Source organism: Neofelis nebulosa, chromosome 1 (assembly GCF_028018385.1).
Source record: "Neofelis nebulosa isolate mNeoNeb1 chromosome 1, mNeoNeb1.pri, whole genome shotgun sequence".
In the NCBI taxonomy this organism is placed as follows: domain Eukaryota; kingdom Metazoa; phylum Chordata; class Mammalia; order Carnivora; family Felidae; genus Neofelis; species Neofelis nebulosa.
In genome coordinates, this window is record NC_080782.1 from 59,180,550 (window position 1) to 59,208,545 (window position 27,996).

General features: G+C 46.7%; 1 protein-coding gene and 1 long non-coding RNA gene across 25 annotated transcripts in view; one reads left to right on the plus strand and one right to left on the minus strand.

The window, feature by feature from the left end:
• TENM2 (teneurin transmembrane protein 2) overlaps positions 1 to 12,822 on the plus strand; it is a 1,977,383-nt gene extending 1,964,561 nt beyond the window's left edge. For 23 of the 24 annotated variants that reach the window (XM_058722697.1, XM_058722719.1, XM_058722713.1 and 20 more), the window contains 2 exons: positions 8,922 to 9,052; positions 10,683 to 12,822. In XM_058722697.1, coding sequence (XP_058578680.1) covers positions 8,922 to 9,052; positions 10,683 to 11,444 — 893 coding nt within the window. In that variant the 3' untranslated portion in view covers positions 11,445 to 12,822. The remainder of the gene's footprint in view (positions 1 to 8,921; positions 9,053 to 10,682) is intronic. The other variant, XM_058722874.1, reaches the window with a different exon arrangement.
• LOC131507727 (uncharacterized) overlaps positions 1 to 22,523 on the minus strand; it is a 54,292-nt gene extending 31,769 nt beyond the window's left edge. Inside the window, exons 1-2 of the long non-coding RNA XR_009259662.1 lie at positions 22,215 to 22,523; positions 15,194 to 15,326 (exon numbers count right to left, since the gene is read on the minus strand). This is a non-coding gene — a long non-coding RNA (uncharacterized LOC131507727). The remainder of the gene's footprint in view (positions 1 to 15,193; positions 15,327 to 22,214) is intronic.
• Between the last annotated feature and the right edge of the window lie 5,473 nt (positions 22,524 to 27,996).

A 27,996-nucleotide genomic window follows, 5' to 3' on the forward strand; every position in this document is an offset into this window, starting at 1 on the left:
AAAAAAATCATCCAAGAGCACAGTCAACCTCACTGACCCCGTCAGCTATTTTCCTGGTTCTTCTGAAAAGGACAAAAAAGAATTATCAGAATTTTCTGAAAAGCAATATGCCTTTCCTCATTCCAGTGCTTCATGGAGACTCAATAAATGGGAATCAAAAAACTAAGCCCAACAAAATTGAATCCAGAAACCATTCAAAAGAGTCTAAAATAAAAGGTGGCATTAGAGAAGCACGTGTATAGAGCTGATGTGAACAGTCCAAGCTGGGGAAAGGAGGGCCCAGGCAGAGTCATAGCAGGCACAAGCCCACACCTGCTGCCCATTCAAGTTGAGCTGCCCCCTGGAGAGAGGATCCCAGCAGAGAACACCAAATCATTCTCTGCTGTTTGAATGTTGGCTAATCTGTAAACCCCGTCTAAATTAGTCTTAATTTGCCACTTAGGAGACAAGCAGAGTGGTTGAACTTGCCGCTCACAATTTAAGCAGAAGTAATTAAGATGTAGTCAGGAGGAACACAGAGAACAGAACCTTCTCTCACCAGTGCTCAAAAGAATTCGTTGAATGTTTTGGAAACAGAGCTCTCTGAATGCAAGAGGCAGCTGCTGAGGCTGGGGGGAGGTTCTGCTTCCTCCTGAGAACCAAGTACGAAAGAGGACAGTGTTGAGTGCCCGTTAGACATCCAGGCTGGAGCAGAGGTGTAGCCATCCAGAGGGGTGAAAGAAGGCCAGAAGTGGTTCTTTCCCCACCCATGGGCTCCTAAGCAGCACCCTTTCCAACAAGTATTTTTTTAAGGTAATATGTTGACAATTAATATATCTGTGATAAACAGGTATTAGGGGAAAGGATGTAAAAAAACATACTGGGAGGCAGACTCCCTCCCTCAACAACCTGCAGGGCCTCCGTCTTTTCCAGTTTGGGCATCACAGGAAGCTCCTCAGTCCCGACCAAATGGGGACCCGTGCCCATCCCCATGTCTGGCCTGTAATTTAGACCTGTTTATTCCGATGTTAGAACCCTAGGTACACCTCAAGACCCCAGTTTTGGCCTTGCTCCTCACTTCCTGTGTGACTTGGATGAGATCTGCAACTTTCTGAGGCTTTATTTCTTCATCAGCAAAAGGGTGATAATAGCGCCCACCCCATGGGGCTATGAAAAGTAAATGAGTCCTGAAGTGTGAAATGCCTAGCGCAGTGCTAAGGCTAATAAAGGATAGGGATGCATTTGTTATTTACAGGCAGCCACAAACGTGGTGGAGTTCATAGGTGAAGAGTGGAGATGCCACCTTTGCATAATTTTCTAAGGAATGTGGGGAGGGGTCTCCAGATCCACCCTGAAACAGATCCAAACTCTGGCCTGAGTGGCACTGGTTCAGCAAACCTGATACCCCAGACAGATGTGAGCTAAGCAAATGTCCTAGGTGTCATCCGCCATGACTTGTATTTTCTTTCCACCCTTTCTTCTCCCTGGCGGGTCTGTGGGCTCACAAACCTCAGGCATCTGTGAGCATGATAGGGTTTTGTGGAGTTTAATTTCCCTAAGTGAAGAGGGAGGCGCAACCTCTTTCTCACATTACCCTCTTCTCAGATCTACACTTAACACCTAAGATGCTGTTCTGACAGTGTTTTCAGAGACAGACAGTATGCTCCGTGGCCCCAACATAATCACGTAGTCTGAAGAACATGAGAGGAGGACAGTAATGAGCCATTAGGAGCATCCACCTCGCTGGCTCCTGCCCCAGTGGCTCCCTCTCTACAGACTATTTAGGGAGCCTGTCACCAGATAACACTAATTACTTCAAAAAGGAAGAGGGGTGTTTGTGTGGTGCTGAAAGTGCCTTCTAGCAGAATGGAGGAGATGAGAATGTGAATAAACATTTCAGAATAGGTTTAGATTCTGAAACTAAGCCACGTTAGAAACTTTAAGGAAAGAAAAAGAAGGTAGATGACATGTGCTATGGGTGTTCATGGGAGTGGCCATTAAAGTTTCTAGTCTCAAAGGCAGGGGGTTCTCAACATCATCTCCTGAGTACTATGGAGGGATCCCTGCAGTGAAAAGATCAGGATGGGGAGAGTCTTTGAGAGCAAGACCTCTCATGCCTTTCTGGGAATTCCCCACATACCCTATGTACCCCTGACGAAAGACAGGATGATTTTATATGGTGTACAGATGAGGTATTAAAGAACATGGAAACACAGATGAGGAAAGTTTGCCTCTTTAGTGCTTTTTATTCTTCCAATCCAGTCTAGGAAAGAGTCTCCACCCAATGCTGGTGTGTACTTCACACCTCATTAACACTTCCAACCTCCCCCTTTTAATGGAGAGAGCAGGTCTGAGACTTCCCTCAGGTAACAAAAATCCTTCTCTAATTTAATTGCATGGCTTTGTTTTCTCTAATTTTACAGTTATTCTGTTTGCATCAAGTGAGTCAGCTTTCCCATTTATGATAGTAACATAAAGTTTCTTTTTTAAAATGGACTTAAGTAAGGGCACCTGGGTGGTTCTGTCAGTTAAGCATTCAACTCGATTTCAGTCAAGGTCATGATCCCATGGTTTGTGGATTCAAGCCCTGAATTGGGTCTGTGCTGACAGCATGGTGCCTGCTTGAGATTCTCTCTCTACCCCTCCCCATTTACCTGCGTGCTGTCAAGTTTGTTTATTTTTGAGGGGGGGAAGAGGGTCATGCATTCACATGACGGGGGAGGGGCAGAGAGAGAAGGGGACAGAAAGAGGATCCAAAGCCAGCTCTGCGCTGACAGAATACCCAACGTAAGCCTCAAACTCGGAAACCATGAGATCATGACCTGAGCAGAAGTTGGATGCTCAACCAACTGAGCCACCCAGGTGCCCCTAAGTTTATTTATTTTGAGAGAAGCCTGGGTGGCTCAGTTAGTTGGGCGTCTGACTCTTGATTTTTTTTTTTTCAACATTTTTTATTTATTTTTGGGACAGAGAGAGACAGAGCATGAACGGGGGAGGGGCAGAGAGAGAGGGAGACACAGAATCAGAAACAGGCTCCAGGCTCCGAGCCATCAGCCCAGAGCCTGACGCGGGGCTCGAACTCACGGACCGCGAGATCGTGACCTGGCTGAAGTCGGACGCTTAACCGACTGCGCCACCCAGGCGCCCCTGACTCTTGATTTTTGACTCAGGTCATGATCTCACAGTTTTATGAATTTGACCCCCACATCAGGCTCTGTGCTGACAGCACAGAACCTACTTGGGATTCTCCCTCACTCTCTGCCCCTCCCCTGCTCATGCTCTGTCTCTCTCAAAATAAATAAACTTGAATGAATAAACAAACATTAGAAAGTAAAAATAAAATGGGCTTAAATGGAACATGCAGATTTGTTTTTTCAATCAGTAACTAGGGGCGCCTGGGTGGCGCAGTCGGTTAAGCGTCCGACTTCAGCCAGGTCACGATCTCGCGGTCCGTGAGTTCGAGCCCCGCGTCGGGCTCTGGGCTGATGGCTCGGAGCCTGGAGCCTGTTTCCGATTCTGTGTCTCCCTCTCTCTCTGCCCCTCCCCCGTTCATGCTCTGTCTCTCTCTGTCCCAAAAAATAAGTAAAAAAAAAAAAAAAAAATGTTGAAAAAAAAAAAAAAAAAAAATCAGTAACTAAATACCTGGATATGGCAAAACAATTGCACTGAGTAACCATGAATATCCAAAGTGGGGAAATTTATCTTCCACAGCAGCCAGCACCTACCTTGCACAGAATAGGTGCTCTGTAAATATAGGATCATTGCTGGATTAGAGACAGGCTTCTCTCTGCTTGATGCAAACACACTTAAGGCAACTGCAAATATGTATTCTTAAATGACTCTTATATGGGCTATCCCTAACAGAGTAGTTACCAAGTTATTGAAGGAACTAGTCTTGTGCCCAAGGATGATGGATGGACTGTGAATCCCAGATTCCCTCTCATCAGAAGGTTCTTTTATGCCTATATATTTAGTAGCAAAGCTAACATTAAAACCCTCACAGCAGTCCCAGGGCAGGAAGTCTTCTTCACCTCTTCAGAAGTATGCTCTTAGGTACCATTAGTTCCTCTGTCAAACTTACACTAGTCAGGGCAGCTTTTGCCACATACATTCAGTGTTCTTTCATTCATTCACTCCATGGAAACTTACCGATCACCTATTTTGTGCCAGGCATTATCATAGGACCTGGGAGGGCATCAGTGGATAAAACAAAGCTTTTACCTCCCTGCCTGGAAGGAAATCACATTCTGAGAGAGACAAACAGTAAACAATAAGTACACAAATGATACAGTGTGTTTGAATGTGATTACTTTAGGGACAGAGGGGTGGAGACAATGAACAGAGTACGGGGACTTGGCATTGCTGGTGGTGGAGAAGGGGGACAGATTTTAAATGTGGTAGTTGGGTTTGTCTTATTGAAGAGGCAACATTTGAACAAGACTTAAAAGAGGTCAGAAAGCCAGAAAATACTTTTAGGGAAGTACACTCTGGGCAGAGGAGCTTGTCGATGCAAAGCCCCCAAGATGAGTGTGTGCCTGACATGTTCAAGAAACAGCATCAAGGCTGGAGCTGTGTAAGCAAGGAAAAGAAAGGGAGAACCTGAGGTCCAACAGATAATGAGTGCCCTTATAGACCAGTAGGAAGACTTTGGCTTCTTCACTGAGAAAAAAAGGGAGTTTCCTGGAGTGTTCTCAGCAGAGGCATGGCATGGTCTACTCCAGGTTTAAAGGCTCGTTCTGGGAGGACCTAGGTGGCTCATTTGGTTCAATGTCCGACTCATGATTTCAGCTCAGGTCATCATCCCAGGGTCATGGGATTGAGCTCCACGTCAGGCTCTGCATTGAGCATGGAGCCTGCTTGGGTTTGTCCCTCTGTCTCCCTCTGCCCCTCTCTCCCGCTTATGCTCTCTCACTTCTCTCTTTCTAAAATAAAAAAATAAAATAAAGCCTGGTTCTGTCTTATCTGCTATGCTGATAAGACATTGTGGGACAGCAAGATGGAAGCAGGGAGGCCACTTAGAAGTCCAGGTGAGGGATGATGGGCCAAGGTCAAGGTGGTGAAGTGACAAGAAATGGACACAGATTCTGGGTCTGTTTTAAAAGTAAAAGTAGAGGATTTCACCCTTTACTCAGCAATTCAGCAATTTCACACCTAAGTTTGTATATAAGCAAGAGAACTGAAAATGGGTTTTCAAACAAAAATCTGTGAGTAAAACCTACCCAGATATCCATTAACTGATGGATAAATAAAATGTGGTATATACAAACAATGGAATATTATTAGCCATAAAAAGAAATGAACTATTGGTACATGCTACAACAAGGATGAACCTTGAATACATTAAGTGAAAGAAGCCAGACACAAAAGGTCACATATTGTATGACTGCATTTATAAGAAATGTCCAGAATAGGCAAATGCACAGAGATAGAAAGCAGTTTGGTGGTGGTCAGGGACTGAGGGGAAAGGAGAATGTAGAATGACTGCTAATAGGTATAAGGCTTCTTTTTGAGGTGATGAAAATGTTCTGGAATTAAAGAGTAACGATGGTTGTACAACATTGTGGATATACTAGAAGCCACTGAACTGTGCACTTTAAAATGATTAAAATGATGAATTTTATGTTATGTGAATATTACCTCAATAAAAAAAAAAGTAGAGGATTTATCAGATTTAGATGTGGAGAGCAAGGAAAAGAAAGGAGTTAAGGATGGTAGCTGGAAGGATGGAGTGGCCATTATCTGGGATGGAAAAGTCTGTGATGGGACAGGTTTGGGGAGGAAGATCAGGGGTTCAGTGTTGGACAAAACTTTGAAATGTAAATAGATATATTAGTTTAGAGTTCAAGGAGAGACACAGGATGGAGATATAAATTTTGGAGTCAGCATCAGCATTTAGATGGTAGCTAGGGCCCTAAGGATGGATAAGATCACCATGTTTGTGAGAGTAGATAGAGTGGAGATGTTCAGAGACTGAACATTCCAACATTAAAGGGCATTCCAACATTAAAGAGATCAGGAGGGTGAAACTAGGTGGCTCAGTCAGTTAAGCGTTTGACTTCAGCTAGGTCATGATCTCGCAGTCCATGAGTTCGAGCCCCACATCCAGCTCTCTGCTGACAGCTCAGAGCCTGGACCCTGCTTCAGATTCTGTGTCTCCCTCTCTCTCTCTGCCCCTCCCCACCTCACACTCTCTCTCTCAAAAATAAATGAACATTAAATTTTTTTTAAAAAAAGAGATCATGAGGCAGATGAGGAAGAACCAAGAAGGGACAAAGAATGCCTACCACAGTAGGAGAAGGACAAGCAAGTGAATGTGTTGACCAGAAAGTCAAGAAGAAAATGAAAGCAGGAGAATTCAACCTGTCAAATATTTCTGATAAGTCAAATAAGATAAGGACCCAAGATTAACATATGACTTAGCAACATGGAGGTCATTCATGACCTTAACAAGAGTTGGTTCAGTGGAATAATTGGGGACAAAGTCTGGTTCAAAGGAGAATAGGAAACAAGAAGTGGAGAGAATTATTTTGATCTTGAGAAGTTTTTATCAAGGAGGGTGAAAGAAAAGGATGGTAGCAAATGGGAGAATAGGGACAATAAATTTATTTTTTATATAATTTTTAATATAAATTTTAATATAAATATTTGAGAGAAAGAGAGAACATGGATGCATAAGGAAGAGAAAGGCAGAGAGAGGAAGAGAAAGAGAATCCCAAGCAGGCTCCATGCTGTCAGTGCAGAGCCCAACATGGGGCTCCATCTCACAAACCATGATATCATCAGACACTTAACCAACTGAGCCACCAGGTGCCCCAGGAATTTCTTTTAAGGTGGACATTTGGTAGCATTTTTGTATGCTGACAGGGTTGATCCATTAGAAGAGGGAATAATTTGGTGCCATGGGGAAGAGAGAGAGAGTTGCTAGAGTGATATCCTTGGGTGGGCAAGAAAAGATGCTATCTACTACACACAGGGAGGGTTGACTTTAACAGCTCATCTAGATTAACAAGAAAAAGGTGGGAAATACAGGTACCGATGCTGGAAGGCCAGTAAATGTGATGAGAGTTTAGGGGAATTCCCCTCTGGCTGCATCAGGATGTTTTTGTTTTTGTTTTCAGAATAGGAAACAATGTCAGCTGCTCTAGTGAGAAGAGAAAGCAGATGTTGAGGGTGTTAGGGGAGAGGAGAAATGTAACATCACCCAGCAGAATGGGAGAATGACTGATGGAGTAAGGGAATATTGTCAGGCAGCAGGAAGGCACAGTTGGGGTTCACGGTCAAGAATTTAAAGGGACACCAGTCAGTGTAGTTAAGTTTGTTTCTCCAGACATATTCAGCTGCACAGGTCCAAATAAGGAATGGGAAAACATATGGATTTAACCAAAATTGTGATTTTCACCGAGCAAGTGATAAAGTGAGAACGGGACACAGGATCTGGGAATATATACAAGGAATGATTCTAATGATTGGCTATGGATATGTGCTAGGTAAGAAAAAAGACCAACATGTTGAGGAACAGAGACAAGAAGCTCAGGAGGTTTTGAAGGTCCCAGGGAGGGGGAGAGAGGATCAAGGAGCATGGGTGTCAGGTTATAAAATGAGTAAACTAGAAAGGAGTCCAGGTGGTGGTCAGAGGGTGATGTGCATGATTGAGATAATGGTAGATCAGAATCATTGGTGATGACAGGGTCCAGAGGATGAATATGGGGGTTGGGGGAGGGGGCATCGAAGGAATGAAGAGGCCAGAATGTTGGAAGGATTAATCCTTATATAACGAAGTCACTAAGAACGAATTTAGAAACAGATGGAGAGAAGGACAGTGGAGCAGGAAATCACCAAGAAACTGCAGGTGAGTGAGTGGCCCAGGGGTCAGTAATGACTGCAACAAGGAGCACTTGTACCTCCAGGCCCAGCAACGGTAGGAGAAGTGGAGAGACATAGGGCATGATGTTGGGGTGCCCATTATAAACAGGGATAAGGAGCATAAAAGGGAGATTCCTGCTGGGCTCCAGGCCGATGCCATGGGTGAGACTTTGAGCGCTCAAGGGATTCATGTCCCAGGCTCTCTGCTGATCACTGTGGAAGGAGACAAGGCAGCCTGAGGGCCTCGGTCTTACTCTGAGAGCCTGAATTAGTCAATGGACAGCAGGACCATGGGGCAAGAGATAGAATTCCCAAAACAAGGGACTCAGTCATGACCCTGGCAGGGGAAGGGAAGTCTTACTCTGGGCATGCAAGAGCACTCTCCTGGCCTCTCTCTGAAGAGTAGGTACCTGAAAAAAAGGGTCTCAGGAGCCAGAAGACTTTGGGCATTCCATATACCTTTGGAACACCCTTTCTATAAAAAGCCAGCCTCAGGGCAGCCTCCTGCCCCTGCCAATGTCTTACGTAGTGTTAATAATCATCACTTATCCATCTAGTTGATCATTGTATGTCCATCTTCCAAACACATTAACTGGCATATAACAGATGCCTCCTTAAATACTTGCCAAGTGAGGGAGTTCATATTTATTGAGCTATCTATGTCCCAGGCACTGTGACAAGTCCTTTACATGGATTTCTCCTTCAACCTTCACAACAACCCAACAACACTGGTCTAGCTATCATCCCAATTCACATCTGAAGAACCTGAAACTTAGAGAGGGGCAGGAACTTACCCAAGGTCACAAAGTAAGGGGAATCAAAACTAGATCTTCCACCAGCACTGGCCTCCTACATCACCACATGGGGGTTATCAAGTGACCAAGGTTGGAAGAACATCCTTCCTAGGACCCATGTAAAGCAGCTCTGGGTCCAGACCAGGAGACCTTCACAAGCTCTTGCCTCCCTCCCCTGCTGGACTCCACACCCAACCACCCATTTTGTTTTGTTCTCTCCCCAAGATCCTCAACTGCTTTCCATCCATCATGATTCAGAAATCTTTATTTTTGTTTCCACCATAGATGTGAAAAGCTGGCTTGTGATGTTTGGATTTCAGCTTAGCAACATAATTCCTGGCTTCCCAAGAGCCAAAATGTATTTCGTGCCTCCTCCCTATGAATTGTCAGAGAGTCAAGCCAGTGAGAATGGACAGGTAAGCGGAGGTTGCTGCCAAGAATATGAATTATTGTCCTCATTCCCTGTTGCAGACAGAACCGCATGGGAGCCAAGGGCACATCAGTAGGGGAGGAAAACATCAGAGCTGGGTATAAAAAGGTGTCTGAAACATTGTGACTTCCCAGGAAAGCGAATGTCAGGGCTATCACCTGTCTGGTGCAGCAAATATTTCTTCCCAACCTCAATTATGACCTTAATTGTGGTATCATTATCTGTTCAGTGTATACCCTTGAGTCACTCCTTGATTAACAATAGCACCGAGAAACCTAGTAGCAACCTACCATCTGCACTGCCTATAAGATCATAACCCTCTTGGCTTTTATGGGACATAATATAACTGTGGTTTGCAGTTTCTATCCCATTAAAGAACATTTTTATGCCTGACATAAAACCTCAGCGGTTTATGGCCCAAATGTATACAGATTGAGTTTTCAGAACATAATTTGTGCTTGGGTCTTTCAGTGATGACCGAGAGGTGGTCAGTTTCCATTTGGGTGCTGCGGAGACACTGGCACGGTCAGACAGGAGGGGTGGGCAACAGTGTTCAGATAACCCCTGTTACAGAACAGTGCCCAGCAACATAAAAGTCTGAAAGGTCTCAGCTGCTCTGAATAATCATCCACACTATGTAACTAGAGAGAGACAAGGAGGAGCTGGTGGGTAATTGAGAACAACGTCCTCTCAGCTCTGCCCTTCGGGGACCACTCAGTGGATGAATAGCCATCATTTCTCTCATTTATCTAAGTGCTGTTACCTCCCAAACACAGCCTCTTCCATTATCCCAGCCTGTCCCCCAACCACCAATTGAGAGGAGTTGTAATTTGTGAGTAGAGAGCTCAAGGCCAAGGAGATAATGGTGATTTCGTCCCTCTGCAGAACTGGGGCTAGGATCCAAAGCAAATGACTCAAAGCCCAGGGATGTTCCCTCTGGCCCACAATGCCAGAACCTCTTAGTCTGGTGCTTCTGAAACATTAATATGCACACAAACCACCTAGGGTATGCCTCGTTAAGATGTAGCTTCTGACTCAGTAGGCCTGAGATTCTGTTTTTCTAACAAGGCAGGTCCTGGCGATTCTTTTGCTGCTAGCCATGCTTTGAGTAGCAAGGTCTTAACCCAAGGAAGTTAATGAATGCTGAGGGCATTGGCCTCGAAAAAAATCTAGGTCACAGCAGCAGGGTTCATAGCTTCTCAAACAAACACCCTGCCCTACAGGTCAGGATAGTCCTGGGTCTGAAGTGTGCAAGGCAGCTGCCAAACCATCTGAGGGCAGAGTGACTCTCTCTTCTCCAATAATGGAGAGACATGGTAAGTGGGTAGGCCTGGGTATAGATGTCAGCAAGGTGGCAAACCTCTGTACTGTCTTTTTAGTTAGGGTCACAGTTACAAGGCGGACAGGTCACACCATCAGAGCACTGGGAACCAGCCAGCCTCTGCTAGTTTCAAAAGGTAGGACGTATTAGCTGGCATCGTTACAGATAGAAGACTAGTTCTTACAGGGAGTCCAAGAATTCCCCTTTCTGAGCCTTTTTTTAATGAGCTTCTTGGCCCATGCAAAGAGCTGCCCAGACCATCATCTCAGCCTTCTGTGTTTTCTTCTGCCCACAGCTCATTACAGGTGTCCAGCAGACAACTGAGAGGCATAATCAGGCCTTCATGGCTCTGGAAGGGCAAGTTATCTCGAAAAAGCTCCATGCCAACATCCGAGAGAAAGCAGGCCACTGGTTTGCCACCACCACACCCATCATCGGCAAAGGCGTCATGTTTGCCATCAAAGAAGGACAAGTGACTACCGGCGTGTCCAGCATTGCCAGCGAGGACAGCCGCAAGGTGGCTTCCGTGCTGAACAATGCCTATTACCTGGACAAGATGCACTACAGCATTGAAGGCAAGGACACCCACTACTTTGTGAAGATTGGCTCGGCCGACGGTGATCTGGTCACACTGGGCACCACCATCGGCCGCAAGGTGCTAGAGAGCGGGGTGAACGTGACCGTGTCGCAGCCCACACTGCTGGTCAACGGCAGGACTCGAAGGTTCACCAACATTGAATTCCAGTACTCCACGCTGCTGCTCAGTATCCGCTACGGCCTCACCCCTGACACCCTGGACGAAGAGAAGGCCCGCGTCCTGGACCAGGCGAGACAGAGGGCCCTGGGCACTGCCTGGGCCAAGGAGCAGCAGAAAGCCAGGGATGGGCGAGAGGGGAGCCGCCTGTGGACTGAGGGCGAGAAGCAGCAGCTCCTGAGCACGGGACGTGTGCAAGGTTATGAGGGGTATTACGTGCTTCCTGTAGAGCAATACCCAGAGCTTGCAGACAGTAGCAGCAACATCCAGTTTTTAAGACAGAATGAGATGGGAAAGAGGTAACAAAATAATCTGCTGCCATTCCCTGTCTGGATGGCTTGGCGGGAGTAACTGTTATCTCCTCTCCTAAGGAGATGAAGACCTAACAGGGGCACTAAGGCCGGGCTGCTTTAGGATACCAAGTGGCAAGGAAGCTCACATTTTTTGAGTTCAAATGCTACTATCCAAGCAAGAAGTCCCACATCCTGAAGTAGACTAAAGCCTGGCTGAAAATTCTGAGGAAAACAAAACAAACGAATGAATGAACAAACACACAAAATGTTTCAAGTTCCCCTAAAATATGACCCACTTGTTCTGGGTCTACACAGGAAAAAAAAAAAAAAAAAAAAAAAAGACACGAAATGTCTAAAAGGAACAAGAGAACAGAAAAACAAAACAACAAAACACAAAAAAAAACAAAAAACAAAAAAACAAAACACGTACACACGACCGAAAAACAAAGACGTGAAGACGAGAAGGCCTCCTATTCTATTACCTCACTCATCCACACGTGAGCGACGCAGACACATCCACCAGGGCCAGCGTCACAGACCAGCTGAGGAAACCGATTCAGACTGCTTGTTGGACAAATACCACAGACGTTTTCGTTTCAACCAGTACAGGTGCATTGAAAACACGACTTTGGGGGTGATTTGTGTGTAGCGACCGGGGAGGGGGGGATACAAGTGAAAGAGTGAGCACTGGAAATACTTTTTAAAGAAAGAAAAAAAAAAAACTAAAAACACACACACAAAAAAGGAAATTACTATCAAAAAATCAAAGCAAGATTATACCGTTCAGCACTTAACTCTCAGGTCCCAACTTAGTCCGGCCTGAGTTAATTTATTTGAGCGCAGAGTGTACAATTTAATTCAAAATGGTGGCTATAATCACTACAGATAAATTTCATACTCTTTTGTCTTTGAAGATTCCATTGTGGACAGTAATACGCAGTTACAGGGTGTAGTCTGTTTAGATTCCGTAGTTCGTGGGTATCAGTTGCAGTAGAGGTGTGGCATTGTGACACTCTTGCTAATGGGCACCACTTCAGATCACCCTGTACATACATAAGCCTCAAGGCACAATCACCGTTTCAGATTTTAAATTATTAGTGTGTTTGTTTGGTCCAGAAACTGAGACAATCACATGACAGTCACCACGAGGAGAGAAAATAAAAAATAAAAAATAAAAAAAAACCACAAAAAATAAAAAATAAAAAAAAAAGTCTAATAAGAACTTTGGTACAGGAACTTTTTTGTAATATACATGTATGAATTGTTCATCGAGTTTTTATATTAATTTTAATTTGCTGCTAAGCAAAGACTAGGGACAGGCAAAGATAATTTATGGCAAAGTGTTTAAATTGTTTATACATAAATAAAGTCTCTAAAACTCCTGTGGACACTGGTCTTCTGTGGAAATGCTTTGAGGTGAGGAAAATGTAAAGGCTGATGGAAGAAAAGGGAGCTTCCTAGACATACAGGCTGAGCTGGTATTTCAAACTTTGGGAGGAACTTTTGTTAGAAGGCAGCTCAATGCTCCCCAAACTGCTCTAAGTGCTAGAATGATCTCTGCCTACATCTGCAGCCCCCTTTTCTGCATGGATCAGAAGTGAGGAAAGTCTGGGCCTGGGGCTGGATCCATGCATGGGTGGGTCCCTCCAGCCCTCAAGGGACAGTCAGGCTTCTCCCTGATGCCACGTTCTACTTCCAGGAAGTGCTGACAGGAAGTGAGGGCAAACCCTCTCACCTCACTGGGAGATGTGCATGTATTTGTGTGTGTTTATATTTTCTTCCAGATTAATTTACTCCCATATTTGCACACTTGGGGCAACCCAAATAAGGAGAACACTTATGATTTGGATGAATTTTCTTCCACCAAGGCCACAGAGGAATACCATAATCAATAGCTAATATTTATTGATGCTTACTAATGCCAAGAACAGCGCTAAGTGCTCTGCACACAATATTTTCATTTAATCCTCATCTTTCATTCATTCAGCAACATTATACAGAGAGCTTGTCATGTGCCAGGTCCTGTGCTAAGTTCCAGGGATAAAGGAGGTGGGCAGGCATAAACTTGGGTCCTCGCCTCTTGAAACTAAGGGTCAAGGATGTAAACAGATGATAGTCAAATCATTACACTAAGCAGTGAAAATGGCAGGGGTATTAAGCGCCAAGAAGGATAGATGTATAAAGCTATGGAAGCACATTACTGGAGAGGTGACCTAGAGTGAGAACATCACAGAAGTTGCTGGGGGCTGAAAGAGTTAACCAGGTGAAGAGACTGAAAAGCATTCCAAACCTAGGGAACAGAATATCCAAAGGATCTGTGGTGAGACAGTCTGAACTCAAAAGAGGTTAGCAGGAACCGGAAGATGCACAGATTAAAAAGAAAAAACCCTTCAGTCTTTCTTTCATTAAAAACAAGAGGGAGTCTTTTCATAAACAAGTGCTCTGGACACAGTATGGCTGACGTGGTCATCTGTGTGAGGTGAAGGAGATGGCTGGCGGCCACTGACCTGATATGAAGACATTTGGGACTTCAGAAGGAAATGGAAGTGCATTGAGTGGCTGGATTGCAAGGACAAGCTCCTGGTATCATTCATTCTGCAGGTGAGGAAACTGAAGCCAATTTTCCACAGCCAGTAAGTGGTGGAATAAGATTCAAGCCTAGCTGTGACTGACTTCAAGGCCTCCCCAGGAGGTCTAGGGAGGACACCACCGAGACCCTTCCAGTGCTTTGAGTCACTGCTGCCTTCCCAGTCATCCAGCCAGGCCAGGGGTGGTTTCCCCAGGCATAAGGAAAGGGAGAGAGAGGCAAGGGTGGCCTGCTTTACACCAGGTTGTCAAGTGTCATGGGCCCTGTTAGCATTATCAGCACAGCAGGCGAGGCTTCAGTAAACCACACTGGAACAAACACGTTTCGGACAACTTCCCTCTCAGAAGCATATGTGAACACTTTTGCCAAGTGCCGTGAGTTTGCACCATTTCCCTTCAGGAGGGAGGCAGGAATCAGTTCCTCCTATGTGCTTTGGTCCAGCTGCTACCTGCCTTTAATCTGAGTGGTGTCAGGGTCACTTGGATATATACTCACAGAGCAGCCTCCAACTGATCATGGGGCCAGCCTGAATCCTGGTTTGTTGGGGGCTATAAAGGTGTTACTCTGTTGTGTCTCCCTGGGTAGAAGCAGCCAGTGGGACAAAACATGACAGTTAATCACAGGCAAGAAGCCAGTGGGGAGCTCGTTTAGCCCAGAGCTCCTCTGCCCCAACCAGACTCTTAGGTGGCAGGTAGACCCAAAGGGGTGGCCAAATAGTGTGGCAGACAGGGAATCACAAAATGTCACCAGAAATTCACTAGAACCTGAAACTCTCCTCTTGTATGCCAACCATCTTTGAATTATCTATGAGTTTCCTCCTACACCTAGACCAGTCCAAGCCCTCACAATATACACACATGAATCAGTAACATGGAAGGGGAAGACAGCCTTGGGTAAAAATCCTCTCCTGCCTTTTCTCAGGCTAGAATGGTCCTAGAATGACGGGAGGAAATTCTTGACCTCTCCCAGGGCATTTGTACCTTGATACAGAATTCTGGAAAGGCAGTGCAGGGGATAGAATTGTGCAAAGACGGCCTGCCTGGAAACACGTTCTAACTCCATGACTCCCTAAACATGGGAGCTTGAGATGATTACATTAGAGTAAATAGTAATAGCTGTTGTATAAGAGATATACCCAGCATAAGTTAACACAAAAAAAGTTGAATTCTTACTCATATAGTCATCCACTGTGGGTCAGGGATGGGAATGGCTCTGCTCCATTCAGTCACTCAGGGCCCCAGCCTCCTTTCACCTTGTGGCTCAGTCTTCTAGGTCTTCAGAATCTTCAACATCCTCTCCATTGAGCTGGTTGATGACACAAGACCCAAGACCACGTGTGTAACTATTTTATTTTGAATGGGTCCTACCTGAAAATGAGACATAGCCTCTCCACTCTCATATATCCATGGACCCACCTGCTGCAAGAGAGACTAGAAAATGTAGTCTGACTCTGACCTTCAGAAGAGGAGACTGGATATTAGTGAGCCCAAGCAGTCTCTGACATGTAACTCATGTCCAAGAGCCTCTGTTCCCTCACTTGTACATGAGGATTAGTAAGAACAAGGCTGCCATGATGACTAAATAAGATACTGTATCACTAACGTACGCTAAGTACTCAGGAAATGTTAGTTTTTATTACTTTTAAATCTTTGCTCCAAGCACAGGTTTTCTAAGTGTGAAAATTGAGGAATGGGCCATTCATCACATGGGTGAGATTTTTATGCAGGGGTTGGGAAGATGAAGGAGGACCTTCCCTCAAATCGCACTCCACGTGGCAATTCCCCTCTTCCAGACCTAGAGAACATGAACAGGTACTCTCAGTGTGAAACCCTGGTTCATAGCCTCAAGGGCTCTTCAGAAAGATTGACATTTGCAAGGTCAAAGGTCTCAACAACATAAAGACAGACTATGTGAGAAAGACACCCATCAATGTTGATATCCATCAATATTCAATCACCGAGCACAATTTTGTCCGGCATGTTGGAAGCTGGGCATACAAAGATAAGTATCTCACGGTCCAAGATCTCATAGTCCAAGGTGTGAAGAGAAACAAGCCAATCAATGGGACACAGTAGGCTCAAGGGCACATAGAAGTGATGCATAAAAATGTGAAGCCCATGGGGTGCCTGGGTGGCTCAGTCGGTTGAGCGTCCAACTCTTGATCTCAGCTCTGTTCATGATCCCAGAGTCATGGGATTGAGCCCCGAGTTGGGCTCTACACTGAGCATGGAGCCTGCTCAAGATTTGTTCGTTCTCTCTCCTCTCCTCTCCTCTCTCTCCCCCCCCCCTCAGCTCCTCCCCCACACACGCACTCTCTAAAAGAAAATAAACAAAAATGTGAAGCCTAGAGGAGAGGGCTGCAAGTTCTCTCCACGAGCATTTGTGCTGAGCCTTCACAGGTAAGAGAGTGTCATTTGGAAAAGGTGGAAGAGGGCACTCTGGGCTGAGAGGGAAGTGTGTATTAGACACAGGAGAGAGAAAAAAATATGCAAGTCGACCGGGGAGAAATCCAGAAAGGCTGGAACAATGGCTACGCATGAGCCCCCTGGCCGCGTATTACAATCAGCTGGGGGCTTTCGAAACATACCTACGACCTCCAGGTCCCAGGTCAATTAAACCAGAATCTCCAGGGCTGTGAGCACGGGGAGGCATGGAAGCTCCCCATGTGATTTTCATGTGCAGCCTTGCCAGGACTGAGAAGCACCAGGTCAGAGCCAAACAAGTGGCGCGGGCCTGGGATGAGGAGTGTGGGAGAGATTGAAGCAGGAATGAAAATCAGGCCAGGAAGCTGGACATTCTCCTGCAGGGCTGGAGGGGGCCTACGTGGGGTCCTCCACCCTCCACGATTAGGAAATCCTTCCATGAGCAAAGAAGGGAGTAAAGGGGAGCCAACGAAATAGAGCCTGGGAAATTTTAACAGCCCGAATGTACCAGCCCAGATTGAGGACCTGAACTGGGGCGATTGGGGAGAACCGAAGGAGAGCTCCTCAGAACACCATTAGAGAAGGGAGGACAAGGCTGTGGGACTCCCTGCGTGTTGGGGATAGTGTCTGTACGACACAGAGCATCAAGGGCAGGATCCCAGTGTAGGTCTCCAAGGAAAGCCTCATGTGCACCAACGTCTCTCCTCCCCATCCCACTCCGGTGAAAGTACTCAACACCTCAGGAGAGGGGTTTAAGAAGTCTAAGGCTTACCTTTAGGGAGCCTCTGAGGGGCCCAAGTTGGGACTTTCCAGGACAATTCTGGTTTGCCACACCCAAGTCCCACCTTCCATCCTGAGGGAGCTGGGCAGCCTGAGCCTCCTCTGACTCCCAGAGCTGGCACTATGACTGTGCAGCAGCCCTCCAAAAGCAAGGCTGCACCAGCACTGACTTCTCCTGTTTCCCAAAGCCCCACCTTCCCCAGCGATCACTTCTTCCTGGAAAATGCTGGGCTTGCAGTTTGGCCACTAGATGGCGGCCTTTCCCACAAAACCTTCTAGAGCTGCGTCTGTCGGCTCCAGACGGGTTTACATGTAAAGTGCTGGGCAGTGCCAGTCACTTAACAAGTGCATATTAAATAGTAAGCTACTATTCAGGAAAAACATCAGGCCTTTTTTGAATTATGGTCTTTGGAGTCAAAAACAAAAAACAAACGCTGCTTTAAATCCCAACTGTTCCACTTTCTAGCTAAGCCTTGGCTCTTAACCTCTGAAGACTCAGTTTCCTCCCCTGTAAAATTGGTAGAATACTATCTCACAGGATTGTTGTAGTAAACACCCAATCTAGTGCCTAGCACATAGGGATGGCTACTGACTGACCACAAATTACTATTATTCTTAGTCAGTGAGGACTGAAGGTGGGGCTCCCGCCTTGAAACTAGCTGCACACACAGTCCCAGTCTTGAAGTCTTGATTTGTGAAGAAGTCAAGGTTCCACTGCCCCCTCCATCTTCCTACCACACAAGCTACATAAAGCAAAAGGGCCTTTCTCTGCTAGCAGGCCCTAACAGTGGGAGGCCTGTGACCCCTCAAGGACAACCTTCCCAGTGGCCATCCTGCCAGAGAGGAACTAGGAATGCATTGCTTGGGTCCTTATCTGGGTTCTCAGTAAGTAGGAGGTGACCACCTGGCACCCAAACCAGCTCCACAAGCCTTCCCAGGGCTCCAGGGTCCCCAGGCCTGGGCAGAACAGAACAGAACCTCCTCTTGCCTGTCCCCACCTGTCTTTAGTGCTCCATGGGTGTGGCCACCTGTACAAAGCACTCCCCTCATTCTCTCCCCCTCTCCCTTCTCTACACCCTTCCAATGGCTCCCCACCCTGGCTGCCTTCTCCCTCTAAACCAACTCCAGTGGCAGTGAAAGTGATCTCCTTACGCGTATGCATTCATAAACCCTTTTGCCCACATGGATTGTATTTGAATTTTACCACCACCTGAGAGGCCAGGAGGAGCTTAGAGAGCTAAAGTAACTAACCAGAAGGTACACAACAAAACAGGCCCCTCCCAGGGGGCTGGTAGTTCTGTTCCCAGTCTATTACCATCATGTCCACTCCTGGGCCACCCCCTCCACAGCCCTTATGTTAGTGTTAGCTCAGCCAAATACATGCAGATTTCATTCTAACATGCTTCTTTACTTTCCCTCCACCTTTTTAAGGTTTTTTTTTTTTTTAAGTTTATTTATTTTGAGAAAGAAAGAGCACAGGCAGGAAGAGGCAGAGAGAAGAGGGGAGAGAGAATCCGAAGCAGACTCCACGCTGTCAGCAAGGAGCCTGACACAGGGTTCGATCTCACAACCTCATGTAGATTTATTCCAAGGCAGGGCCCCTGGCCAGAAGCAATCTGTCCAGCTGCCTTTAAGGCAAGCACACGAGCTACAGGAGATGGAGACAATGAACAGTGCTTGGCTCTGCCCCCAGGTGGCATCACTAATCAGGAGACTAGAGATGATACGTGACAGAACCCCAACTAACTCAAAGCAAAAACTGGGAAGTTCAAAAACATGATGGCTTCAGACATGGCTGGATCCAGACACTCAAATGATGTCTTTGCTCCCCTTCCAGTTCTGCTTCCCTTGAGATGTGGCTTTATTCCCAGGTGGGCTTTCTCCACATGTGGGAAAGATGATTACTAGCACCCTCTCACCTACGTCCCCATGGTACCCATGGAAAAGGCAGAGAGATTCTCCCTCAAACTCCCAGAGAACTTGGATGGGCCCAAATCCCATCAGGACCATAAAGAAGAGGGAAGGGATGGCTCCCCCAAGGAAGATAACTTCCTGGACAAAAAACGTTAACTGCTGATAGGATATCTACTGACATCACTCATTTTTGTCCATTCTATCAATAAATAGTGCCCAACATAGCTTAGGTGTTCGTTTGAAAAGCCAGGTGCTAGGGATACAAGGATGAATAAAACACAGCTACCCAGGAACTAGTGAGGAACATAAACAATAGCAACACAATGTGGAAGTGCTGGGGAGAGAACTACACAGTGGGTGATGGGGATTTGGAAGAAAGGAAAAGGGCATGTGTATCACTAGTGCCCTGGGAAGATATAGACTGCATCTTAATAGCCAAAAGGCATCCAGCCCCTCACAGCTTCCTGCCAAGTTTCTTGCCCACCTACCATGGGTCTTTTTCCTTCCCTTGGGAAGACAGGAAAGCTCTTATCAACACCAGCCTAGAGAACCTCTCCCTGGGTTGAACTGTGTATAGGGAACTAGATGTCCCTCACTCCCTCCTTTCCTCTTGAATATATGGGGAGCAAGACTACCCCTCAGTGTCAACCATGTAAGGAGAGGTTATTCTGCCCATCGGACGAGTTTCCTCAATCTGGGCATCAGCAACATTTGGAGCCAGGGGTGCTCTGTCATGGGGGCTGGCTTGGTGCAGTGTGGGGTGTTTAGTGGCATCCTTGGCTTCTACCCACTAGATGCCAGTGGTGGTTCCCTGTCTGTGTGTCCCGAGGGTCCCTGCTGTGACAACCCAAAATGTCTCCAGACATTGCCAAATGCCTTATGAGGGCCGGAGGGGAGGGAATCACCCTCCATTGAGAATCACTGCTCTAGTTCATTTTCCCCTGACCCCTTCCCTCCCTCATTTCTCCCCAGACCACAGCCTTTGGAAAGAAGCCTCTGCCCTCTGGTTAGGGAGGCTAATTCTCCCTAAGGAGACATTTACCAGGGCTTGCCTATGTTCATCCAAGGAACAGCCCCCAAGCCAGGGGTTCTAGAACTAGACTAATAAAGCTCTGCCCTGATTCTCCTCGGCTCACCATCCGGGAGTTCTCAGTAGCTGAGTTCATGAGCCGAGCCATGAGCCCAGAGAGGAGGAGAGAATTGATTGCTCTGCCCCACCCCTCCCAGATCCTCCCTCCACCCCCCAGACCTCCCTGAGAAGCCAGAGGCATAGAGCATTCCTGAGACAGAACAGCTGCGGGCTCTGTCTGCAGCAAGGGGCAGCCTCATGAACGTTACACTGATGACTGTCAGAGCAGTCCAAATGAGAGGACCTTCCCCTGGCACTTGGGGGGAGGTGCTAGGACCCGAGATGACAGGGTCATGTTTTATTTCCTCCTTCCCATCTTGCCCCTCTGCTGGCGGTCACACAGCCCCTGAAATGGAGCATGGATGATGCCCTAAGAACAGAGGGAAGGCAGACAAGCCCTCATCTACCAATGACACACAGGCCTCACCCCACTGCCTCATGGCCTCAAACCCAGCTTCTCCCTGAGGCTCCACACAGCATGGACTCCTTATACTCAGGAACCACTCACCAGGCTGATACATGGGTCTCCTCCCAGCCTTGTGTTCAGTGACATCACCCTGGTGGCTTGAAATGAGCCATGGTGGGGATATCTACATCATGGAAATCAGTAAATTTCCAGGAGACTGGCGTGGGGTTGGGGTGGTAGGACACAAAAGAGAATAAAAACGCCAAAGAGGCATGGGGAGAAGAAAAGACAGAGGATATCCATGGGTTAAAAGCTTTCTCTATTGTGCACCTGAAACTAATCTAACATGGTGTCAACCACAATTTTAAAAAAGCTTTCTCTGTTGACTTCAATGATGTGGGCACTTTGAAACTCAAGGGTCAGGAACTCTGGCCTGGCACCATTATAAAATTAATAATAACTGTGGCAGAAGCAGCCAGAGAACATTTTCTACATTCTTCCAAATTTTAAGGGTGGGTTTAACCAGCTCACAAAGACACTGTTTGGGCCACAGTGCATACCACCCCCTGCAGTGGGCACAGATCCCTTTGTTGGGGACTCAGGCATTTATTCCTCCCTCCCACCCCTTTCCCCCCCCCCCCACCAGCCCCAAGAATGCTGCCTGCAGACACTTCAAAGCCCCCCTCTCGGAAGGGAGCTGTCTGGTAGGTCTGGTAGAAGGGTGGGAGTCATCTAGCACTGGTCTGGTCAATACAGGGGTACAAAGGCAGGCTGCGTGCCTTGGTGAAGGGCTATCCCAGCGCCAGAGCTGGAAAGAGGATTGGCTGAGATCACCCTTGGTGTGCCATCACAGCCTGACCTCCATGCTGCCCAATCCTGGGCCCTCAACTCCTTCCCAGGTGGTCCTGGTGCACTCTTTAAGAAACAGCCTGCACGCAAACCTCTAGCCCAGAGTCTTTCCCAGGGGAACTCAACCCAAGACACCCTCTACCCACCTCTACCTCTCCGGAGAGGTGCAACACAGCGTGTTTTGCAGGGGGTGCTTTTAAGCAATCTAGGAAGAGGGTGCGGGGAGCAGAGAGAGAAGTATCATGAAGTGTGTGTGTGTGTGTGTGTGTTGCTGTTTGTTTCTCAGGCCAGCATCTCTGTTGAGGGGCACAGCAAGGGGAAAGAGACAAAAGAACGTCACCCGTGTGTTGGATTCAGCAACACAGTGGACCTCTGTGGCAATAGCCACCTGGTCTGTCGGCTCCACAGACATCTGAGAGTGCAGATACACGCTCCCTACCTCCAGGCACACAACACACGCTGTCCCAAACACACAGCCCACATCCCAGGCCCTGGTTCTCGAGTGCAGATGGGAAGAAGTCAGCCCAACTCAGCTTCAGTACAAGAGGCGAAGCTGAAGAATCAGGCTCAGGAGCAGCTCCCGGTCACCGCCAAAGCCTAGACTCAGGCACCTGTCACTTATTTGTGCATGACCCCTTGAAGTTCACAAAACACACGCGTTCATTCATTCCTCAGAGGCTCTCTGGACTTACGGTTTGCCAGCTTTCTGGCTCAGAAGCTCCATTTGTGATGCGAGCCCCAGCTCGCGCTTCATCAGACGAGGTAGAGATGGAGAGCTTCCCCACCACCTGGAAGAAGGGAGTTCCTGGCCTCCCTGCGGACAGGAGGGCTCTGCCGAACAAACTCCAGGCCGTGGGCTGTGTCCATGTCGGTGGTTCCAGTGGAGACAGAATTTGCCTCCCACCTCCCTCAGGAATCCCCCTGCCCAATCTAGGCACTCACTGATAGCATGCTCGTGACCCTTGACCCTCGTAGGGGCAACTGTGTTACTTATTAACTTGCTGATTGGAAATTAGTTTCTTTTCGGAGGTGCTGGAGCTAAACAAGAAAACCTGTGGAAGGGAGGAGTTTCTTACTCTGTGCCCTCCTAACGAGTTATACCACCATTTAGATTAATCTAGAACTTTACCAAGACCCCATGTGCCACTGGACTCTTCTACATTCCCGGGGTGGGGAGTTGCTTACATTACATCGGCTACCCTATAGCCTGCATCTTATGTCAGGCAGGCCCAGGGCTGAATCCTGGGTTAAATTTTGAGGCTAGAAATGTGGGAAGTGCCAGCTCAGTGCCTGGAACAGGTAAGTGCTCAGTCAGTGGCCACAATTGTCATTATTATCCCTCATTGTTGTCCCCACCCCCACCCCAGAAGTCCCTGGTGACAGAGATGAGACACCTAGGCGGCTTAACTGATGCCTGCTCTCATCCCATCCTCTGGCCCATGGCCATGTCGGAGGGCAAGCCAGTCTTTGAAGGCCTGTCACATTGACTTAAGGGCTGCCAAATGTAGGGGCTTCCTCTTCTGGGCTGGACCTTATGTATGATCACCATGAAATAGCAACGTAAGACATCAAGTGACTGAGGCCAGGGAAGGGGTTCCACCTGCCCATGGATCCCTGCTGATTCCATGCAGGTGCAAGTCTTCAGCCTTCCAGGCAATTTCAGTCATTGAACTGGAGCATGGGGTGGACATCGGAGGCTGCATGCCACCTGCAGCTGAGCTCGTAAAGGGACATCCAGAGAGCTGTCCAAGAAGACGGGCCAGAGTGTGTCTCCATCCTTATTTTGGATCAGAGACTGTAACATCACAGTCACATCCAAACCCAGATTTCTTTTCCCTAACTTGGACTATAACTGGGCAAGTGTCTTCCCTATCTTTGTTTGGTTTCCTTTATAAAGGCTTACTGTAAAAATGTTAAGCAATTTGAAACATATTTGGAGCTCAGACCATTTGGTTTACCAGGAGAGAGATGACTGTTGGCTGGTTTGTGGTTACAAAGCTGCTCACAGCCCAATATCTGAAGTTCATAAATAGGAAGACAATAGATCATCTTAACTCGGTGCACACTTTTAGGCCATCTAGTTGTTGCTGTCACAGTTCAGCCAACATTTTCAGAGGTGTATCCCATGCCAGATGCTGTGCTAAGATGAGAGCTGAATAAAATACACAGTACCTTTGATATTATTCGCCAATTAACATGTTTGTCCATATGTGTCTTCTCTCTCCTTCCCTCCCTCTGAAATGCTCAACTAGTCGCCAAATTGTTTGAATATAAGTTGTAGACATCATGACACTTCGCCCTAAATGCCTCTGCCTTTATCTAAGAACTAGGGTTATCCTCCTACATAATTACAGTAAGTACCATGACCACTTGTGAGACCCTTAACACTGACATCATATTGTCTAACACACAGTCCCTCTTCGCGTTTACCCAGCTGTCCCAAGGATGCTCTTTGTAGCTTTTTGTTTAAAAAGGTACTCCAGGATACACTTGTGGATCATTGCATTTGGCTTCTTCTTCATGTTTTGACAGATATAGAACTCTGTAAAGAAAGTTAGAGAGCTCTCAAATAAAGACTTTTGAGAAAGAACCTTCCGACTCAAACGAGGAAGAAAAATCTTTCCATAAGGACCCTTGGATCCTGCATGCTTATTCCTCACCACAGATGGGCAAATTATTTCTTAGAGGGGCATATGGACTCATAATTCTTCCAGCAGATTAATGCCATCTGCTCCCGACAAGGAGGAAAAATGGTTAAAAGGTGGTGGCAGGGAATCTTAGGCCCTGATCAGGTATGTCCTCTGACACATGCCCATGTCACTCTGTGCCAGGCCTGCCTTTAGGCACTGGGCATGTGGGAAAAATAAAGTAAACAACCCTATCCTCACAGGGTTTACGGTCCAGTTGGGAGAAAGGAAAAAAAAAAAACAGAAATAAAGAAATAAAATGATGAGGCTAGAGGGGCACCTGGGTGGCTCAGTCGGTTAAGTGACCAACTCTTGATTTCAGCTCAGGTCACGATCTCACAGTTCTTGAGTTTGAGCCCCGCATCTGTGGCAGTGTGGAGCCTGCTTGGGATTCTCTCTCTCTCCCTCTCTCTCTCTCTGCCCCTCCCATGCTTGCATGCAGGTGCGCTCTCTCTCAAAATAAATAAATAAACTTAAAAAAAAATTTTTTTAATGATAAGGCCAGATCGCTAAAGAATAAAGTAGATGGCGGGACACATAACCCAACCGTGGACAGTGAAGAAAGAAGGCACATCTAAGCTGCAAGCTGAAGGAGAATTCACCAGCTGAAGACAAAGCGGGAGTAGCCTAAACAGGAAAAAGAGCCTGGGTGCATGTCCAGAGCAAGGAGAGGGAGCATGTATAAGGCACATACACAAACTCAGTCACACAGGAGGCACAGAATCAAGACTGGGAGAGCACACCAGGATCAGTCCACACTGGACCCTACAACATGCACGGAGTTGCTGGGACTGTATCCTAAGACCAGTGAAGAGCTATTAAGAGCTTAACACCAAACGTTCTGTCACACTCTACAGAATGATGGGATAAGCGAAAGAGGAAGGCCAGCTGGGAGCTGCATAAGGTGCTGGTGATGGCGGCCTGCATCTAAAGTAGCACAAGTGGAAATGGAGACCACAACAGATGTATATACTTTGGAGATAGGGTTCAAGGCCCTGGCAGGTGGGATGTACACAGGAAGTAGAGGAAAGGGAGAGGTCTAGGGTGACACCCAAGTCTCTGTAATTAAAGTAATGTTTTAGAACAGGGGTAGGTAAACCAAAACCTGCAGGCCAGAGGTCTGTTTCGTAAATGAAGTTTCACTGGCACACAGCCACTTGTTTACATACTGTGTATGGCCGCTTTCAGCTACAACAGAAGAGGTGAGTAGTTACAACAGAGACCATATGGCCTCCCAAGCTGAAAATATTTATTATCTGGTACTTTACAGAAAACATTTGCCAACCTCTGTTTTATATCACCGTATTCCAGAGATGCCTCAGGAAGAAATAGGATATGGTAGTCAAAAAGTTCGGGCAAGGGGCGCCTGGGTGGCGCAGTCGGTTAAGCGTCCGACTTCAGCCAGGTCACGATCTCGCGGTCCGTGAGTTCGAGCCCCGCGTCAGGCTCTGGGCTGATGGCTCGGAGCCTGGAGCCTGTTTCTGATTCTGTGTCTCCCTCTCTCTCTGCCCCTCCCCCGTTCATGCTCTGTCTCTCTCTGTCCCAAAAAAAAAAAGTTCGGGCAATTCTGCATTCTGTATGGCTTTCTTGGAAAAATTCACTGTGGATGTAGGTACACCGAATGCTCTGAGAAGTCCTTCAGTAAAGAAATCTCTATCAAAGCCAACATTTTCCACATGTATTCATTTTCAGTCTATATTCCAGTTTAACTCTGAAGAATGCACCTGTCGACAGTCACTTCAAAAAGATTAGGAGGTATTCTGGAGGGGTAGAGATTGGGGAGACTACAAGTCATGAGATCAGTTAAGACACCGTTCAAATGACAACAGTCATGGGGCACCTGGGTGGCTCAGTCGGCTAAACATCCAATTTTGGCTCAGGTCATGATCTCACGGTTCGTGAGTTCACGTCCTCCATCAGGCTCTCTGCTATCAGCATACAGCCCACTTCAGATCCTCTGTTCCTCTGTCTCTATGCCTTTCCCATGCTCGCACTCACACTTTCTCTTTCTCTCAAAAATAAATAAACATTAAAAAAGAAAAAAAATCAGGGGCACCTGCATGGCTCAGTTAAGCGTCCAACTCTTGATTTCAGCTTAGGTCATGATCTCACAGATGTGAGACTGAGCCCCATGTCAAGCTGGGCGTGGAGACTGCTTAAGATTCTTTCCCTCCCTCTCCTTCTGCCCCTCCCCCAGCTTGCTCACACGTGCTTGCTCTCTCTCTCTCTCTCGCTCTCTCTCTCTTAAAAATAAATAAAAAACAAATGACAAGAATCAGACAAAAGGGCCTGAGCTAGGGCTTAGGTCAAAACGAAGGAAGAGAGTACGGGAGGCCACAAAGGCAGAATTCTCAGTTTCCTACTTGGATAACTGTAGGAAACATGAATGGAAATAGGGATGTAGAGTGGGGAGGAGGAACAGGGAAGCAACTAACTACAGGAAAAGGGGTGAATTCCAACTTAGACACACTGAGTTTTGTTGGCTCAAAGTAAGCAATAAACTTCTTCTAGAAAGAAGGAATAGGTATACTTTTCCCTACTCCTTCCACTAAGTACAACCAAGACCTTTGGACATTATACAGAAAACAAATGTAGGACAACTCTTCAAGTGCAGAAAAGGAGGCAGGTGGCTAGGGACCTCAGGACCTGAGAAATGACACGGGTTCCCTGGATTTTCTTTTTGCTTCACATGTCCCTGACTGTTGTGCTGGAGAAACAGAAAACCCAGAAATGTCAATAGGTCCATACAAAAAATGTTTGACAAAAGTCAGCCAGAGGGCCAGAAAAGGGGCAGACTAGCACACAGAAATCATTTAGACAATAACCATCTTACTCTAGCTAAATACCATGGAAAAAACTGTGGCCCAATTTTCAGTCACACCAGCAAAGGCCAAGTAGGAACCCTAAGCTTCCCTCTTTAAGAGGCTTTAATAAGGAGCCCCAACACTCCTGGGATTGTGTCAGAGAAGGCCAAAGGGTACCTCCCAGGTGTCAACAAGACCAAGTGGGAATTTGGACTTCCACCTCCACCTGGCAGTAACCAGGTGCCATATCTCCCCACCCCCTTCAACCATCCCCCACCTCTGCTGGAACAGCATCAGAGAAAGCCAGCTAACAACCAGTTTAATAAGATCCGGAGTCTCAGAACATAATATAAAAATGTCCAGGTTTCAGGGGCGCCTGGGTGGCTCAGTCGGTTAAGCGTCCGACTTCAGCTCGGGTCACGATCTCACGGTCCGTGAGTTCGAGCCCCGCGTCGGGCTCTGGGCTGATGGCTCAGAGCCTGGAGCCTGCTTCTGATTCTGTGTCTCCCTCTCTCTCTGCCCCTCCCCTGTTCATGCTCTGTCTCTCTCTGTCTCAAAAATAAATAAATGTTAAAAAAAATTTTTTTAAAAATGTCCAGGTTTCAGACAAAAAGAAAAAGAAAGAAGAAAAAGAAAAATTAAAAAAAAAAAAACCCACTCAGCATACCAAGGATCAGGGAGATTTCAAACTGAATTTTGAAAAAAGACAATCAATAGATGCCAACACTAAAATGATAGAGATGTTAGAATTTCTGACAAAAAATTTAAAGCAGTCATGGTAAAAATGCTTCAATAAGTAATGATAAACACAGTTAACACAAAATGAAAAAAAAAAAAAGAAAGAAAGAAAGCCTTAGCAGAGGAATAAATGACATAAAGGAGAACAAATGGAAATGTTTGAACTGAAAAATTTAACAACTCAGACATGAAAAGCTCAGTGCCTGGGTTCAAGAGCAGAAGGTAAGAGACAGAGGAAAGAATCA